Source organism: Capricornis sumatraensis, chromosome 8 (genome assembly GCF_032405125.1).
Source record: "Capricornis sumatraensis isolate serow.1 chromosome 8, serow.2, whole genome shotgun sequence".
NCBI classification, from domain to species: Eukaryota; Metazoa; Chordata; class Mammalia; order Artiodactyla; family Bovidae; genus Capricornis; species Capricornis sumatraensis.
In genome coordinates, this window is record NC_091076.1 from 74,663,750 (window position 1) to 74,682,223 (window position 18,474).

Consider the following 18,474-nt stretch of genomic DNA (forward strand, 5'->3'; position numbering starts at 1 on the left):
ACCTACAAATGATTCCCAGAGCCATGACCAACTTCCCAAACCCAGTTCTGCAGCAGTGCCAGCCTGGGGCATCAGGACAAGGGGTTCTCTCTGCTTTCTCTCTGGCAGGAGCACACGCAGCTGGAACTCTCCCCTTGGAAGGCCTCCTGGGGACATGCAGGGGCAAAAACACATTGCTGCACAGACACACTCCTAGAAAAGGGTCTTTCTGCTATCTGGCCAGACTCTTGGCAACAAAATGCCTGAATGGTGTGGCTATACATCATCTCTCCCCCTTGCTGGTCACATCACCCACCTTTCCTTCCCTCTTCTGTGCCTTCAACCAGCTGTGTTGTGAGAACATAGGACGGGGTGTTCTTAGTTGGAGCCCACAACCACCAGATTATATTTTGTGTCTGAAGCAGACATTTATTTTGCCTACAGATGAATCACAGGTGACCCTGTTGACCAGGACGCTGGGTTACCACTCCTTTTCCTTCTCTCTTTCTCTTTCCTTCTTCCTTTCTTTCTCTACATTTGCAACCAGCTCTCAGGTGAGTTTCAGAAGGCACTGATTTGGGGTCTGGTTGATGATTCTCGGCTGCATTATGAGTGTGTGACTCTTGAGGCCCCAAGAACAAGCATTGCTTAAAAGCTGCCCACAGAGCTGTCCAGGAAAAGGATGACCCCCAAGATCGGGTCAAGGACGTTAATTAGATAAAATTTGCAACAGTCCTCTGGCCAACGAGTGTGCTAGGACTTCTGCTGGCTAAGGCTTCTCTGGAGCATGACCAGAGCAGCCCCCACAGCTGCGTCTACATCCTGTCCATAGGACACCGGCAGAGGGAATGCCCTCTGCACCTCCTGCTTCAGCACTTCATTCCTGGACAGTGCACTCCCACTGCCAATCACCCTCTCCACACCCCACTCCCGGAGCTGCCCAAATGGAAGCATCGAGTGCAGGTTCTGAACGATGCCTCTGCACAGGGCCCGGGTCACGTGCCCCAGGGAGAGGTCAGAGGAGGAGATTCCGGTCACTGAGGCCAGCTGGTCTGGCAGGTGCCTCTCGCCCAGCACTGTTGGAGTGATGGTCAGGCAGGTGTCTCTCTGCTGGGCAGCTGCCTGGATCATGCATGAGTACACCGTGGATTCTTCAACCTCCAGGCCTGCCAGGGACAGAGAAGGTCGTGTGAGTTCAGGCACCCCTGTGAGTGCAGGCTATAGAGTTCCCAGGGGGGCAGAAATGGGTTGACTTGCTGCCCCTCTTCACTGTAGGAGGCTGCTTCCTGGCTCAGAACTCACATAGTCTGGCTGGCTGTGCTCAGCTCCAGACCCCAGCCAGCTCTCTCACTGCCCACCCCAACCCAGCCTTCACAAGAGAACTTACATGCTGTGTGAGCCCTAACCATCCCACAGCTGTGGGATGCTTGCTCCCAAGTGGGCCAAATGCATACACTGATCAGCAAGTATCATCACAGCTGCTAGTAGACTTATTAGTGGCGTCAGAGAAATCCCAGGACCACAGTCTAGCCTGCCCCTCGGCAAAGGTTGAGAACCACCAGTCTAGACCAGAGCTTGGAGTTCTGAATCACTCCAGGATCTTAATAAAATACAGCTTCTGGCTTAGTATGCCTGGGATGGGGCCTCAGCTTCTGCACTTGTCATCAGCTCCCAGAGGAAGCCAGTGCAGCTGGCCTGAGGACCACACTTTTTGAGTAGAAGCTTCTAGATCAGTGCTTACCACCACGTGAGAGCATCAGAATCACCCGGGGAACTTTTAAAAGATATTTTATTCACTTATGTGGCTGTGCCAGGTCTTAGTTGCAGCACGTGGGATCTTCGATCTTTGTTGTGACGTGCAAACTCTTAGTTGTGACAGCATGTGGGATCTAATTCCCTGACCAGAGATTGAACCTGGGTCCCCTGCATCGGGAGTGCAGAGTCTCAGACACTGGACCACCAAGGAAGTCCCACCTGAGGAACTTTTACAAAATCCCATGCTCAGGATCTCCCTTCCCCAAGTCAAATATTCACCATTTCTAGGGATAAAAATAGTGCTGAGAACCTCCAACCAAAAGCCACTCTAGAGTCTCGTCAGTAACACATTTAACTCCCATGTGCTGCAACTAAGACCCAATGCAGCCAAATAAGTAAGGAAAAAAAGAAATAAGGCAAATCTCAAATACATGGGACCCAGAGGCTTATTGATCTACAAAGTAACACAGTGGGGTCAGGGAGAGCTGGCAGACTATGAGGACACTCCGCAGTCAAGGTTAGGAGCAGTACTCTCAAAGGAGAGTAGGCAATGGCCGCTCAGAAGATGAGAGTAAAGAAGGCTGCCAGCTCAGATCCCTGCAGAAGGAAGGAATGTGCCAGAACCTCGTTCAGTCTGAGACATGAATCTAGAAGTTTATTGCACATTCAGCACCAGGACACTGCCACACAGAAAGGACAAGCAGAGAACACACCCCTGAAAGGACCAGCCTTACCTAGATCTGCCATCCACTGGACCAGCATGCGGACAAACGTGGCCAGCACGTTCCCCCCGTTGAGTGACGCTGCCACAGCCAGATAAGTCCTGTCGAAGTATGGGAAGTAGGCAACTGGGGCTGCGGGGTCTGGAGTCTGCGCTGGCTGGAATCCTGAAGGCATGGAGGCTACCAGCTGAACCGAGGTGCTGATGTTGAGAACTGGGGTCCGAGGAAAGCAGAGGTTAGGCCTGTTGGGCTAACTCAGAGGCCACAAGTCACAATGGGGCTGGGGAAATGTGCCACAAATTTCTTGATACTCCTCCTTTCAGGAGGCAGAAACTAATTGAAATAAATCAACTGGACTTCCCAGGTGGCACTAGTGGTTTAAAAAAAAAAAAGCCTGCCTGCCATTACGGTAGACAAACAGACAGGTTCCATCCCTGGGTCAGGAAGATCCCCTGGAGAAAGAAATAGAACCACCCACTCCAGTTCCCTTGCCTGGAGAATCCCATGGACAGAGGACCCTGGAGGACTACAGTCCATGGGGTCACAAAGAGTCAGATGTGACCTAGCAACTAAACAACAACAAAGGATAGTACTGGTCAGTTTTTAAACGAAAGTTTGAATTGTAATAGTTCTAACTGATGGAGGAAAAAAGATGTGATAACAAAGAAAACCCAGGAAAGATGCATGTATTCTCTGTTCCCCTTGATAACAAGGCAGGGCTGTCAAAGTGGGCCCACTCAGCCTGCTTGCCCTGAGGATCAAATGAAACACACAGTCTGCCAACACCTTGCTGGGGCAGGCAGGCCCAAAGTCCAAGGTCTACTCCACCCCAGCAGGGGCAAATGACAGCCCCCAGATCATATCTAGCCTGGCCATCTGTTTTTATATGGCCTAGGAGCTAAGAGCGGCTTTTGTATATATATCATTTTTAATGATAAATTTATTGAGGTGTATTATAATTCAAATAAATTCACCATAAAATGCACCCTTTTCAAGTGTGCAGTTCTGTGCTTTCTAGTATATTCCTTCATGCACTGTTTATAGTACATACACAGGTAAACATCACTGTGATCTAATTTTAGGACATTTTTACCACTCTGGAAAGAAATCACTTACGGGTTAGCAATCAACCCCCACTCCCAGCCCCTGACAACCATGAATCTTCTTTCTGTCTCTATGAATTTGCCTGTTCAACTCTGGACATTTCCCAGGAATGGAATCACACACTATGTGGCCTTTCACTTTCTTTCCCATGTTGTAGCATGTTATCTCTGTGGATATACCACATTTTAAAAATCCGCTTATCAGTTGATGAACATTTGGGTTGTTTCTGTCTTTTGGCTATTATGAATAAGGCTGCAGGGAAAAAATTGTGTACAAGTTTTTGTGTGGACACGTGTTTTCAAATCCCTTGGGTAAACACCAAGGAGAGGATTTGCTGGGTCATGGTAATTCCATGCTAAACTTTCGGAGAACTGTCAGACTGTTTTCCAAAGGGACTGCACCATTTTACAACCCCAGTGGGATATTCTTACCTTTTTAAATGGTTGAAAAGAAATGAAAAGAAGAAGACTATTTCACGAGACATGAAAATTTTATGAAATTCACATTTCAGCCTCTATAAATAAAGTTTTATTGGAACACAGCTACACCCGCTCACTTATGCATTAGCTAAGGCTGGTTTGCTGCCCCAACAGCAGGTAAGTAGTTGTGGCAGAAACTGAATGGCCCACAAAGCCTGAAATATTTACTACCTGGCCCTTTACAGGAAAACTTTGCCAACCCTTGCCTTGGAGGGCAGCGTCTACCTCACTGTGACTCTCTCACACGAAATACAGGAAAATCTGCACTTCTAATCAAATCCAAGAGAACTTTCACTGACACACACACAGTAACAAAAACCCTAATCTACTCATCTGTTTCCTTGGTCAGGGAGACACACAGAAACCAGCTACCTAGAGAGAGTCGTTTTCCTCCCCTGGCCCTAGAAAAGAAAGGCACTGGCTGCGCTCAGGGCAGAGCTCTTCCTGCTAGATGATAAGCTCCCTGGGTGGGGGCTTCACCTGTAGGGATGACGGTGGGGTTTTTGTTTGTTTGTTTTGTTTTTTATTGGACTAAGAGCCTGTGGGCTCTTAGTTGCAACATGCAAGATCTAGTTCCTTGATCACAGATCAAACCTGGGCCCCCTGTATTGAGAGCACGAAGTCTTAACCACTGGACCACCAGGGAAGTCCCAAAGGTATTTTTCATGTTTGCAGGACAACGGTCAAGAGGACATTGAGATGGCTGGCTATGTGTGCCCCTCAGACCCTCACACAGAGCTGAGGCTTATGAGGCCCCAGTAGAGACTAGAGGAGAGAACCAAAGAAAGACTTACCGGCATCGGTCTTTTGGGCCATGCAGGAATAGACGGAGGCCTGCAAATCACCCAAGGCCACGCCCACCTGTGTCCCCCTTGGGATCTCAAACCAGGCCTGCGAGGTTCTTCCTGCCACACTGCCAGGCTCCGCTACCACTGGGAGCAGCTGGACGGGAAAGCCGGCGGCCTTCAGTCTGCAAATCGAAAGTGGACAGTCTGTCTACCCGGTACTGGATCTTCTGTCTCCTGTTGCTTCCAGGAAACTGAGCAAAGGAAAGTGCCCTGGGACACGCGTTCAAGAAGAGAGGGCAGAATCCAGTGTTTGTACAGACGGCCCTTTTGCCTTTTTTTTAAATCCATGAGATGTTTTGAGTGTTTTAGAGTGAACACTGGCTTTCAAGAGCTTGGGATGGGCCTTCCAAGGAAGAACATAACCAGTTTAAGCAGAGGTGATCGGAAAGGATTGGCTAAGAAGCAGATCGGCATCTGGCCTCCTGTGTTTGAGGGAAGCACAAACACTCTGCAAAGGGGGGCAGTCAAAGTTTTAGAGCCAAGTCACAGTTGGTTAACACAGGCCAAACCAAAGTCAAACCCATCAGTCTCCTGAATACCAAATGTAGTCACCACTCAGGGTTAGTGAACATGGGGCTGTCAATTTCATAAAACATGCTAGAAAGTCCTTTACCTGAACTACCAGGCGCTTTTTGTTTTATTACAGAGCTCAGAATTTGGGACTTGGAGGAAGTGAATTTATGGACCTCTGGACCTGAAAAGGCAAATGATTGTTTCAAAAGAACTTAAAAGGTATCCCTCAAGCCTACTCCTTCCATTTCTTAACCCTACTTTTAAATATATTATGATAAAAATTAATTTTAAAAAAGAAAATGCATTTAAAATATTATCAAAAACAGTCAAATACCTACAATAAATTTAATAAAAGATGTAAAACTCTATGCATACAAGCTATTATTAAAATAAATTAAAGATTAAAAATAAATTAAATAAATGAAGTGCTTTTAAAGGTTTGTGTCATAAAAAAATGTATATATATATATATATAAAATGGTGGTGGGGAGGGATAGTTAGGGAGTTTGGGATGGACATATACACACTGCTATATTTAAAATGGATAACTGGAGGACACACAATTTTCACAGTCAGGAGCCTGCCATGTACCCCCTTTGCCTGACAAAGCAATAAAGCTATTCTTTTCTACTTCAAAAAATAAATAAAATAAAATGGAAAAGCAACAAGGACCTACTGCACAGCACAGAGAACTCTGCTAAATGTTACGTAGCAACCTAAATGGGAACATAATTTGAAGAAAAAATAGGTACATGTTTTTGTATAACTGAATCACTTTGTCACACACCTGAAACTAACACAACATTGTTAATCAACTATACTCCAATATAAAATAGAAAGTTAAAAAAAATAAGATAAAATAAAATTTAAAAATGAAAGTTGTTGTTTAGCATCTATGGGCTGGGTCCAGGATTCAGAAAGAACCGGGGAGTGCACCCAGGCCCGGGCAACGGTGGAGGAGCAGGAGAGCATGGCATGGTGGGCAGCACCCTTCCCCAAGGACTTCACTTACAGTCCGGCCCACCCATGCCCAGAGCCTGGAACAAGCTGGGGGCTGTTGGAACCTGATTCTTGGCCTCATGGAATCCTCCACTACTCCCAGATGGGAAAACCCCACTGAAGCTCCCACTTCAGAGATTCTACCTTTCAGCCTCAAGCCAGCCTGCAAGGTTATACTCACATCTCCAAGTTCCAGCTTTGGCTCCTGGTGTTGAAATAGCCCCAGCTAGCAGCATTTTGGTCGGACATCAAGGGTCTTGCCAAGCCGCACAGCATGGCAACCACATAGTCATGGATGGTGCCAGCTGTATCGTAGGACTTGAGGAACTCCGGGCTGTTTGTCATACCCAAAACAATTCAGCGTGGTTTAATATTGACTGAAAAGCACAAGCCGCAGCTAACTGAGGGCAGTGTGGACGAGACATGGCATAACTGGGCAGCGACCAGAATCCCACAGGCTACAGTCCCCCACAGCCAAACTTCCCAAGGTGAGGACCTCCAAAAGCCTCCAAGCCGAGCTGGCCGGAGTCAGCCTTAGGGGAGGGTATTCATAGGAGGTCACATCATGCCTGGGAAAGCAGGACAGCAACCGTTCTTAGCAGTCCTGAGCCCACTATGAACCCATCATGTGACCATTGGCAACTCCCTTACCCTCTCTGGCCCCTTCTTTTCCCCTCTGGGTTAGAATCAGATAACCAACAAGCCCCCTATGCAAAATGAAGAAGCAGTGGTAGACCAAGTCTAGGTCTTGAGACTGTACGCTGTGCAGGGCCACGCTCACTAAGGGACAGTCCAGTGTGGAGTGATGCTGACCGGCTAGAGGTACAGCTCCCTAGCCACTCTCCTGCATCAAAATCATAGTGCTTGGGCTCAGTTGTGTCTGACTCTGCAACCCCATGGAGTGTAGCCCTCCAGGGTCCTCTGTCCATGGGATTTTCCAGGCAAAAATGCTGGACTGGGTTGCTATGTCCTTCTCCAGGGGGCCTTCCCTGACCCAGGGATCAAACCCACGTCTCCTGCGCCTCCTACACTGCAGGCGGATTCTTTACCCACTGAGCCATCAGCTAGCCACTCTCATTCCCCTGAAAATCCATCATCCGATTCAAAGAACAGTTGTCCGTACCTATTTTTCAAAAGCCAGAAGATAGTTGCACAGCCAAACCCCGTGGCCACGCTGAGATGCGACTCCGGCTGGGGCAGAGAAGCCAGGAACTCGCTGCTACACCGGCCATCCTGCCACGTGACCAGGTGGCTCACAGCTCTAGGCTCGAACACAGAGGCGGCCCCTCCCTCTGTCCATGCACAGCCTGGAAGGAAGATGAGCAAGAAAGGAGAATAGGGCAACTGATGGGCACCAGCATGTCCTTGAGACTACCCTGCTAGTGAGGTTACAGGACAGACTTTATCACCCATGACAATGCTTTATTCACACACAGGGGTCCTAGCCAGGACCCAGAAGAGCAGGGAGTGGATGGACCTAGAGATGGTTACAGTGAGTGAAGTAAGTCAGACACAGGACAAATATCATATGACAGTGCTTATATGTGAAATCTTAAAAAAAAAAATGGTACCCATGAACTTATTTACGAAACAGAAATAGGGTCACAGACGGAGAAAACAAATATGGTTACGGAGGAGGACGGGAAGGGATAAATTGGGAGGTCGGGATGGACAAATACAAACTATTATATATAAAACCAATAACTGGGGACTGCCCTGGTGGTCCAGTGGCTAAGTCTCCATGCTCCCAAAGCAGGGGGCCTGGGTTCGATCCCTGGTCAGGGAACTAGATCCCACACGCGGAATTAAAGATTCTTCATGCCACAATGAAGATCAAAGGTCCTGCATGTCACAACAAAGACCCAGGACAGCCAAACAGATAAACAAGACTTTTATTTTTAAAAAATAGATAACTAATAAGGACCTACTGTATAGCACAGGCAACTCAAAACACTGTAATCAACTATATGGGAAAAGAATCTGAAAAAGAGTGGGTATCGGTATATGCATCACTGATTGACTTTGCTGCACATCTGAAACTAACACAATATTGTAAATCAACTCTACTCCAATAAAAATTATTTTTTAAAGAAGAAAAAGAGCAGAGAGGTGGTCACAAATGTATGCACCTGAACCTTTTAAAGTTTCACCTGGAAAATAGGCGTAGGCGGGCAATGGGGTGGCCCCCCTTTAGGGTAATCTACCCTCAAAGCCACATTTCTGCCTAAAGCTGGGAGTCTAACCCCTGCACTGAAGCTGGACATCTGCAGCTTTTTTTTTTTTCCCAACCCTTTTATCTGCTTCCAACACTCTTTTGACCCTTTTTAAAAAACTTCTAGGACTATCATTTTTATTTTGTCTGTGTTATAAAACAGAGTTCTTACCATGTACCAGGGATTGTTCAAAGCACTTTCAAAATATTAATTTATTTAATCTACATATTAGCCTTACAACATATGCGTGATAAGAGCTCTAGAGCACAGGCTCAACAGTTGTGGCTCACAAACTTAGTTGCTTGGAGGCATGTGGAATCTTCCCAGATCAGGGATCAAACCGGTGTCCAGGGAAACCCCCTGGAACAGTATTTTAAAAAACCAATTTTCCACCCCCTTTGCCAACTCTTGACATTCTCAAACTGATTTCTTACAATCCAGTGAGAGGAAAAATGATTTCTCACTGTTATTTTCATCTGCATTTCCCTAATTAATAGTGACATCGAACAGCTTTTCAAGTGCTTTTTAGCTATTTGTACTTTCTCTTCTAACATCTGCCTATTGGTTTCCTTTGCCTATTAGTCCACAGGGCCATTGGTCCTTTCTTTGTTACTCATTCTTCATAGGCCCCCAGCTTCATCCTTTGTCTACTATACACTGCTGAAAATTTTCTCCCTGCCTGCTGCTGGCCTTTTAGCTTGGTTTTATGATCCCCACTTGTCTCCTGCCATTACTGAGCCTGAAAATGGAATGTGGAAACTGGCATAACCACAGGCCTCTCAAAAGACACTAGTCACTCCCTCTCTTCTCCTCCAATGGGCTCGCCTGTGCCCTCAAGGAGGCACTTAGCTCTCTGCTCAGGTTACTGGTGCCCGTCTGTGCTGACCGCCTTAAGTGAGCCCTGGCAGAGGAGGGCTGAATCCCCATTCCTATGTCTCCCATGGGGCCCAGCAAGGATTGCAGATTCTGAAATCAAACCAAATTATGGCCACTGTTAAAAGCAGAACTACTTGATCTCAAATAGGATTTCACTCACTCCGCTAAGCGGGTTATCATCATGGTCAAATGGTGGCTCTCCTCCTTCCCATAAACAGAAACCAAACCAAGGAGGTGGGCAGGCGGGCTCCATGAAATATTAAGAAGCTCTCCCCACCCATATGGATGATGGTTTGTGTGGTTGTTACAGGGTCCAGGAGATGGGCAGAAGGGAAGGCATGTGACCAGACCACAGTCATTAGATCTCTGCTGTCCTCTCTGGGAAGGGCTTTAGTATTAAAAGGACGTTTATTCTCATTAATGCAAAATTAAGGAGTTTAAAAAGCTTTTACAACCTAGAGTCTCCCCGAGAGGTCAGCACTAACACCATGACCAGCCTTTGGCTCTTGCTACTGATGGGAGCCAAGCAGCTCCCGCGGTCCCTGCTGGCCTGACAATGGGCAGACAATGGGAAAGGAGGAGGGGGAGAGCCTGGGCTGGCTTCTGCACTTATCCAGGCCCATCCTGGGGACTGATCAAAGGCTGCATCACCAGACCTCCGTCAAGCTGCTCAAAAGCAGGTTGCCACTCACTTGGCCCAGGGGAATCGGAATCACTGATTCTCCAGGCAAAGGAGAGGTGAATCCCATGTTCAGATCTTAACTGCAATCCTTCCCCCAGTAGCCATCATCCTCTGCTTAAAACACTTGCAGAAAAATGTTGATATTTTTGAAGCTGGGTGATGGGTGTGTGTTGATTCATAATAACACTGTTCTCCCTACTTTTATGTCTATGTAGAATATATATATATATATATATATATATATAATTTTATTTATTTATTTATGGCTGTGCTGGGTCTTCATCGGAGCTTCCCTGATAGCTCAGTTGGTAAAGAATCTGCCTGCAATGCAGTATACCCCGGTTCAATTTCTGGGTTGGGGAGAGTCCCTGGAGAAGGGAAAGGCTACCCACTACTTCATGGGCTTTTCTCCAGGTGCAGAGAGCGGGGGCTACTCTTCAATGCAGTGTGTGGGCCTCTCATTGCGGTGGCTTCTCTTGTCACAGAAGCACAGGCTCTAGGGCAGTGGACTCAGAAGTTGTGGCCCACGGGCTCGAGAGCACAGGCTCAGTAGTTGGGGTGCGCAGGTTTAATTGTTTGGCAGCACGTGGGATCTTCCCGGACCAGGGATCAAAACCATGTCTTCTGCATTGGCAGGTGGATTCTTTACCACTGAGCTACGTGGGAAGTCCTGAACATTATAGAATTTTTAAAAATTTTTCTTCATGCTTGCCATAACAGAAGCTCACAACTTCCTCCAGGAGCCTGATCCTTCCTTCCCTGGACATTCTGTTGGGCTGTTCCTCCCTTCGTTGAGCTAGTGTATCCTTGTGCGGCTCTGGTCCTCCCAGAGACCTTTCAAAGTTCAGGTGTCTGAAGTCAGACAGACTTGGGTTTGAAAGCTGGAGTCACCACTTGCTGTCATATGACCCTAAGCATATTGTTTTATAATCTCTCTGAACCTCCACTTCTCATCTGCTCAAGAGGGACAATAATGTCACCTACATCATAAGGATGTTGGGAAAATTTGATGAGATCACACAGGTAATGCCCTTAGCTCTGCACCTGGCATGCAGAGTGTCCATTGCTGTTTTGCTGGCTTAATTCCCCTCCTGGAGGCCAAACAGAACAAGCCACCCACATCTACACTGTGGCAGACCTTCTGAAATAAATACCCAACAAAATAATGCTTAGCAACGGTTCCCATGAAAAGGACGTGGAACTGAAAATTCACGAATATCTGTGATGATGTTAAACAACAAAAACTATGCTCAAATGCAGAAAAGTTTCCTCTATGTCTCAATATCTCCTGCAGCTACACTAATCTCTTGGTGTTGGCACTGATGCTCCGAGATACTGGTACAAAGAAAGAGAAAGCTATGAAAAAAATCCACTCGACTGAATCCAACAGAGAATCAGAGAGGACTCACTCTTCACCCTCTCCCGGTTCATGTATAATGTGTGAGTGGACAGTTCAATTTATTACATCTTTGAACAGGACAGGATGCTCACAAAACGCAAGAGGACAGCCTGACCCTTCACAGGGAGTCTTTGGCAGCACGTTTCTGGTTCCTGGTGAGGCAGAAGATAGATGAGCCCCAGGCTGAGCAGCTGGAGTTTGTCCCCTGTGGACAGACACTCCAAGACGAAGATAATAGCAGGAGCGAAGGGGAGCTGCACCCTGCTCAGATAAAAGGTTAATAAGAGGCCAAGACTTCCCTGACAATCCAGTGGTTCAGACTCCATGCTTCCAATGCAGGGGGCACGGGTTTGACCCATGGGAACTAAGGTCTGGGAACTAAGATCCCACAATCCCACATGCCCTGTAGCCAAAAAAGAAAGAGAGAGACCACATATTTCTCATTCTTGAGGTCATGGAGACCTTCCCAACTACACATGCGTAAAAAGGCTCCTCAGGGGTCAAAAAGGGAGGGAGTGCCACCCCATAGTAGGTGATGTCAACATTCCCATAGGCCTCTTCCCTAGAATCCATCTCGGCTAAGAGATGAGCATGCACACAGGGGAGGACCCTGAGATAAACTAAACATGGCAAAGCAAGGTGATTGGCAGCCAGAGGAAACCAGAAGAAATGCCCCATATAAGTGATTCAAACTACCACGAGGGCACAACTCTTTCCCTGAGCCCACCCCTGCATCTATCCACACATACCCTTTTTCCTCCTAACAAACAATGCACTTGTTTCACTACGTTTTGTATCTTTGTGGAAATTCCTTTCTACAAAGCTGACAGACCAGCACCTTGTCCCTGGCTATGGGTCTAGGGGCTAGGATTCAGCTCTCTCACTGCCTCACCCTGACTTCAGTCTCTGGGCAGGGAACCAAATTCCTGCTTTCAGCTGCGCCACAGGCTGAGGCCATCAAAGATCACAGGGTGACTGCTTTTGCTGTGTTTTGTTTCAATGTGGACCATTATTACAGTCTTTATAGGGCTTCCCTGGTGGCTCCGTGATAAAGAATCTGCCTGCAATGCAGGAGATGAGGGTTCGATTCCAGGGTCAAGTAGATCCCCTGGAGGAGGAAATGGCTACCCACTCCAGTATACTTGCCTGGAGAATTCCATGGACAGAGGAGCCTGGCAGGCTACAGTCCATGGGATTGCAAAAGAGTCGGACTGAGCAACTAAACAATAACATTGAACTTGTTACAATATTGCTTCTGTTTAACACTGGGTTTTTTTTTGTCCTGGAGGCAGGTGGGATCTTAGTCACAGAACAGGGATAGAACCCACACCCACAGGGTGACTGTTAACAGAACACGATTGCCCCCAAGCCCAGCATACCTTGGCCTGTTTTCCAAAACACGACTCCATGCATCTGCCCTGACACGCCGATGCCACAGACCTTCCGGAGCTGCTGCCGGGGAAGGGCAGCAAGACACTCGTGGAGGGCCTGGATGATTCTCCTCACATCCTGTTCTTGCCCCTGGAAACAGAATAGGACATGCTGGGCAGACGCACACACTCTGGGAGGAGAGGAAGACAGAGGCGGCGGGGACTTCCTGCGTGGGGGCTGCCTAGCTAATTCCCCCAAGGTCACTTCCAGGACCTGCTGACTGGGCCTCAAGGCTGAGATGTGGGCCTGAGGGGTCTCCACCACCTCCTCCTGGAGTAGGAATGTGGTGGGTAAGGTTCCACTCCTCCCTTTACCAATGAGGGAGGGCTTGACCCGGGTTTGATCCCTGGGTCGGGAAGATCCCCTGGAGAAGGAAATGGCAACCTATTCCAGCATTCTTGCCTGGGAAATCCCATGGAAGCAGGAACCTGGTGGGCTACAATCCATGGAGTCGCAAAGAGTCAGACACGACTGAGCGACTTCACTTAGAGATGAGAAGCAACTGCAGCTCAAGTTCAACCAGTGGCCAGACTCTGGCCCTTGCTGTGGAACAGTCTGAGCTGAGCAAAGCGCTGCCCTGCCCTACCAGCACTTACAGTCCAGCTGCGCTGTGTGCTGTGCTTAGTCACTCAGTCATGTCTGATTCTCTGCAACCTCATGGACTGTAGTCCGCCAGGCTCCTCTGTCCATGGGGATTCTCCAGGCAGGAATACTGGAGTGGACTGCATGCCTCCTCCAGGGGATCTTCCCAACCCAGGGGTCATACCCAGGTCTCCTGCATCGCAGGTGAGCCACCAACTGAGCCACCAGAGAAGCCCAAGAATACTGGAGTGGGTAGCCTGTCCCTTCTCCAGGGGGTCTTCTGGACCCAGGAACTGAACTGGGATCTCCTGCATCGCAGGTGGATTCTTTACCAGCTGAGCTACCAGGGAAGCCCTATAGTCCAGCAGGACAAGCAAACACAAGAAAGATGTGCTACAAGGGGAAATAAGGCAAGGTACATGGAACGCTGGGGCAGAGAAAGGATGGAACACAGCAGGAAAGATGTAGACAAGAGAGCTTTCCTAGGGACTTCCCTGGTGGTCCAGTGGCTAAGACTCCGAGCTCCCAATGCCAGGGGCTCAGGTTTGAGATCTAGTCAGGGAACTCTATCAAATTTGCCACAGCTAAGAGTTTGCATGCTGCAACTGAAGATCCCTCATGCCACAGCCAAGAGCTGGTGCAGACAAATAAATAAATAAAAATTTTAAAAATAAAAAAAACTTGTAACTTATTTTTTAAAAGAAAGAGAAGAAAGGCTTCCTGGACTAAAGCACCTGACAACAGGTGCTAGTGGTTGCTTCCAATCACATTCAGGCAGACATTTCCTGACGTGCCGAGGGGCCAGAATTTGCTCCAGAGGCAGTGTAGGCCTCCCCTCCTTGGAGCTAGCACTTAATCTGTCAGCTGGCCTTGGGCTGTGGCAGTTCTTGGCTCCAAACAGATATGACCAAAGGATTAGAAAGAAGGAGGTGAGGAGGGATAGGATGGGGGAAAGAGTGAGCAGATAGCACAGAGCATTTTCTTGAGGAGGCAGCCCCGTATCCTAACAAGGCTCTTTTTTTGGACTGAACCACTTGGCGTGGTGTGGTCAATTAACTAGTCAACCCTAAAGAAAATCAACCCTGAAAGTATTCACTGGAAGGACTGATGCTGAAGCTGAAACTCCAATACTTTGGTCACCTGATTCAAAGAACTGACTCCTTAGAAAAGACCCTGATGCTGGGAAAGATTGAAGGCAGGAGAAGAAGGCAATGACAGAGGGTGAGATGGCTGGATGGCATCACCGACTCAATGAACATGAGTTTAAGCAAGTTCTGGGAGTTGGTGATGGACAAGGAAGCCTGGTGTGCTGCAGTCCATGGAGTTGCAAAGAGTTGGACACAACTGAGCAACTGAACTGAACTGAACGTGGCATGAGGGATCTTATTTCTCAGACTTGACATCGAACCCGTGCCTCCTGCAACAGAAGTCTGGAGTCTTAACCACTGGACTGCCAGGGAAGTCTCCTAACAAGACTCTTTATGCAGAAGAGACTACAGGAAAACTGACTGAGCAGTAAAAGGGCAGAAAGAAGCTGCACAGATGAGCATGATCCCCCAGGAGGGAAGAACTAAGACAGCAGGCAAAGGAAGAAGGAAGCAGGGAAGAGACATTTGTTTACACCTGCCCTGTCCAACACAGCAGTGATTAGCCACACGAGGCTAGCCCACATTGAAAACTACACACCAAATTTCAGATTTAGTAAGAAAAAAATAAAGCACAATCTCTCATTAATGACTTCATATTATTACATATTGAAATGATACATTTGGATACATTGGGTTACGTAAAATAGGCAATGAAAATTAATTTCAGGGTTTCTTTTTACTGTTTTTTAACACAGCTGCCAGAAGACTGAAAACTACATGAGACTCACATTTCCACTGGACAGTGCTGGTTTACAGAGTTCCCACGTGGCCCTCAGATGGTGCATGAACCCAGAACAGAGAAGTTGTTCTCTATATGGGCCCAAAGTGGGTGAGCTGTGTGGATAGGGACAGCGGAGGAGGGGAACAGGCTGGATGGAGTGAAGACAAGGAGGCAGTCAGTGTACAGCGAGTTTTAGTGGTGAGTGTGACGGGGGAGTAGTTCTTGGACAGACAATGGGTACACCCACAGTGTAATAAGACAGAAGCTGCCCCCATTCCTTGATTCGGAATATCAAGTAGTCTATATCCAGATCAAATCCTAGAACTTCAGATTGAAAAAAAAAGAGCTTAAGAACTCATTCAACCCTCCTCCTCCCCACTCCTTTAACAGAGGGGAAAATGGAAGCCCAGAAAGGAAAAATTAATAGCACAGAAAGGGTTGCAGAGGGAATTTCCTGGCAATTCAGTGGTTAGGACTCAGCACTTTTACTGCTGTGGGCCTGGGTTTGATCCCTGGTCTGGGAACTAAGATCCCACAAGCCGTGTAGCACAGCCAAAGAAAGGAGGGTAGACAGAGTTTCCCCTCAAAAATCCTGCTATTTTAAAGCTGCAAAGAGCTAAACATCTGACCTTCCACATAGTTGCCAAATTCGGCCATGGAGTACACAATGCTTCTAAAGAGTGAGAAATGTGGACAGGAGGATGGAACAGAACCATCAGGGGTTTCTATAGATCAGTAGTTCTTACTCCAGGGGTGATTTTTGTCCCCTAGGGGGCATTTAGCAATATGGAGATATTTGGGGGTGTTGCAACTGGGGAGGAGGGCTCTACCAGCTTGCAATGGGTTAGAGGCCAGGGATGCTATTAAATAACCTACAACGTACAGGACAGCCCCTCACAACAAAGAATCATCCTGCCGTCTAGTATCAACAGTGCCAAGGTTGAGAAATCCTGCTCCAGGTGAAATTACAGTAGTGCTGTTTGTCCCAGAGCACAGCACACATGCGGAGGATGCAAGGGAGGGGGCTATTATGAACATCTCCTAAACCCCTCCTTAGGCAGGTGTGGAGCACTGGGTGTGCCTATAAACAGAGAACAGCATGCTGAACACTGGAGGAAGTGGGGAATGTGGCCCTATGTCTAGAGCCAAGAAGTGGCACTATCTCAAGAGAAAAAGGGCACTGCCTAAAACCCACTTCCTGGAATCTTGGCTCTGCTGCTCAGCCCGACGGGGTCCAAGCTGACGTTGCCTCCGTGTCAAGGTCCATGACGTGAGATAACGATACTAAAATGCCCTGATGCTCCAACCAAACTAATTTTGAAAGACTCTGTGAAAATGTGCTCCTGAAATCTTTATCCTCTGAAGTGCTTCTGAGCAAGATGGACTCTGGGGACTTCCCTGGAAGCCCTGTGGTTAGAACTCTACACTTTCACTGAGGAGGGCCTGGGTTTGAACCCTGGATGGGGAACTAAGATCCAACATGATGCAAAGTGCAGCCAAAAAAAGAAAAAAAGACGGAGTGTGAACCCTAAAGAACTGAGCCCAGTTATGTAGCAAGAGCTTGTGAAAAACAAAGTTCTTGGGAATAGGGTTTGGCTCAGAAAATCAAGGTTTGTGGCCGGCAGTGGCCATAGAGGTTATCTATTTCAATTATAAGAACAAGCAGAGATCCAGAAAGTCATGAGGTTACAAAGAAAGTTCCTAGATATTAATTTCTATTATCAATGAATTGAACATTGAGCTACCTTTTTCAGGGAATTAATGGACTCCATCTCTGAGGATTAACACTAGTTTTTGTGTAGAAATACCAATCTGAACTTCTCAATGTCAACCTGTCCTAATGTCTTTCCTCCAAGCTCTCTCAGCCTTTGGGGTCAAGGGACTTTTGCTAGCCAAATGTTTGAGTTCCTCCACCCACAATCTATAGCTGTGGGATGAGAGAGGGGCACGTTACACCTGGTTTTGCATCGGATTTCTCAAGGAAAACCCAGACACTGCCCTAGGAAACAAACTGAATCCTGAATTTGAGGACACGGGGCAGATGTGAGGAGCAGAGAGCCACAAGAATGAGAAGGTGGCCTGAGATCACTCCATATGCAGGAGAGCAATTTTCCCGCAGGTCAGGGTACAGAAGGTGAAGGGCAGAGAGCGCGGGGATCTAGCGCCGAGGGCAAGGCTTCCAAAGAAGGCTCGAGAGTGGCTAGATCGGTGCCAGCAGGTGGGAAAGCTCCTGGGAGGAGAGCTATCGAATCGAGGGACTTGCATCAGGCAAGCAGAGATCAGGCAGGCAGAGATCAGGCAGGCTGGAGCAGTCAGGGAGACTTCATTGAGGAGGGAGAGGGTGTCCGGAGGCTCCCGGAGGCGGTGCGGCTCCAGGGAGCTGCCTCACCTGGGGCCCCGCCGCCGCGCTCTGGGCCGCCGTCTCGGCCTGCGCGGCCCGAGCACAGCTCGCCAGTACCACGAACCCGGAAGGGTCGCCGGGTGCGGCCTCCACCAGGGCCGCCTTCACAGACGTGGTGCCCAGGTCGATGCCGAGAGTGACAGATCGTGCAGCCATGACAGCGTCCGCGCCAGCAAGCTTCACCCTGGACCTAGGCGCCGAGGCGGGCCCTCGCCTGCCAATCTTTCCAGCCACGCCCAACACACACAATTCTCGTCTTCCCATTGGTTGAGGAGGGCTGAGTTCTTGGCATTCCGCGCGACGGGCCCCAGTTATAGGCGGAGCCGCAGGGAAGACGGGACCTAGAGGCCCCGCCCCGCGAGGCAGGGTGTGCAATGTTGGCCGAGGCTTCAGCTTCGCTCACCAAAGTATCTCGGAGTTCCCAGACAGGCCCTGGAAGATTCGAGAGCCCTTGTGGCCCTAACAGTGACTTAGCCCTCCCATATACCGGAGTCCCCATCCCTGCCAAGTTGCCTGAGCCCCTCCGCTCCTCACCAACCCCCAGGTGTCTCACTGAGGCCCGGGAAAACTACAGCTCCCAGGTTGCATCGCGCCGAGGCCCGTAGTCCGCGAATCAGGCGGC

General features: G+C 48.4%; 1 protein-coding gene across 1 annotated transcript; it reads right to left on the reverse strand.

The window, feature by feature from the left end:
• Positions 1 to 437: 437 nt before the first annotated feature.
• SHPK (sedoheptulokinase) lies at positions 438 to 18,015 on the reverse strand. Its single transcript, XM_068978303.1, has 7 exons — positions 17,841 to 18,015; positions 12,949 to 13,090; positions 7,523 to 7,706; positions 6,581 to 6,733; positions 4,834 to 5,009; positions 2,469 to 2,669; positions 438 to 1,145 (listed from the first exon to the last, which is right to left on the reverse strand). The coding sequence occupies exons 1-7, from the start codon at positions 18,006 to 18,008 to the stop codon at positions 733 to 735; spliced, it is 1,437 nt and encodes a 478-aa protein (XP_068834404.1). The 5' UTR covers positions 18,009 to 18,015; the 3' UTR covers positions 438 to 732.
• Positions 18,016 to 18,474: the final 459 nt, after the last annotated feature.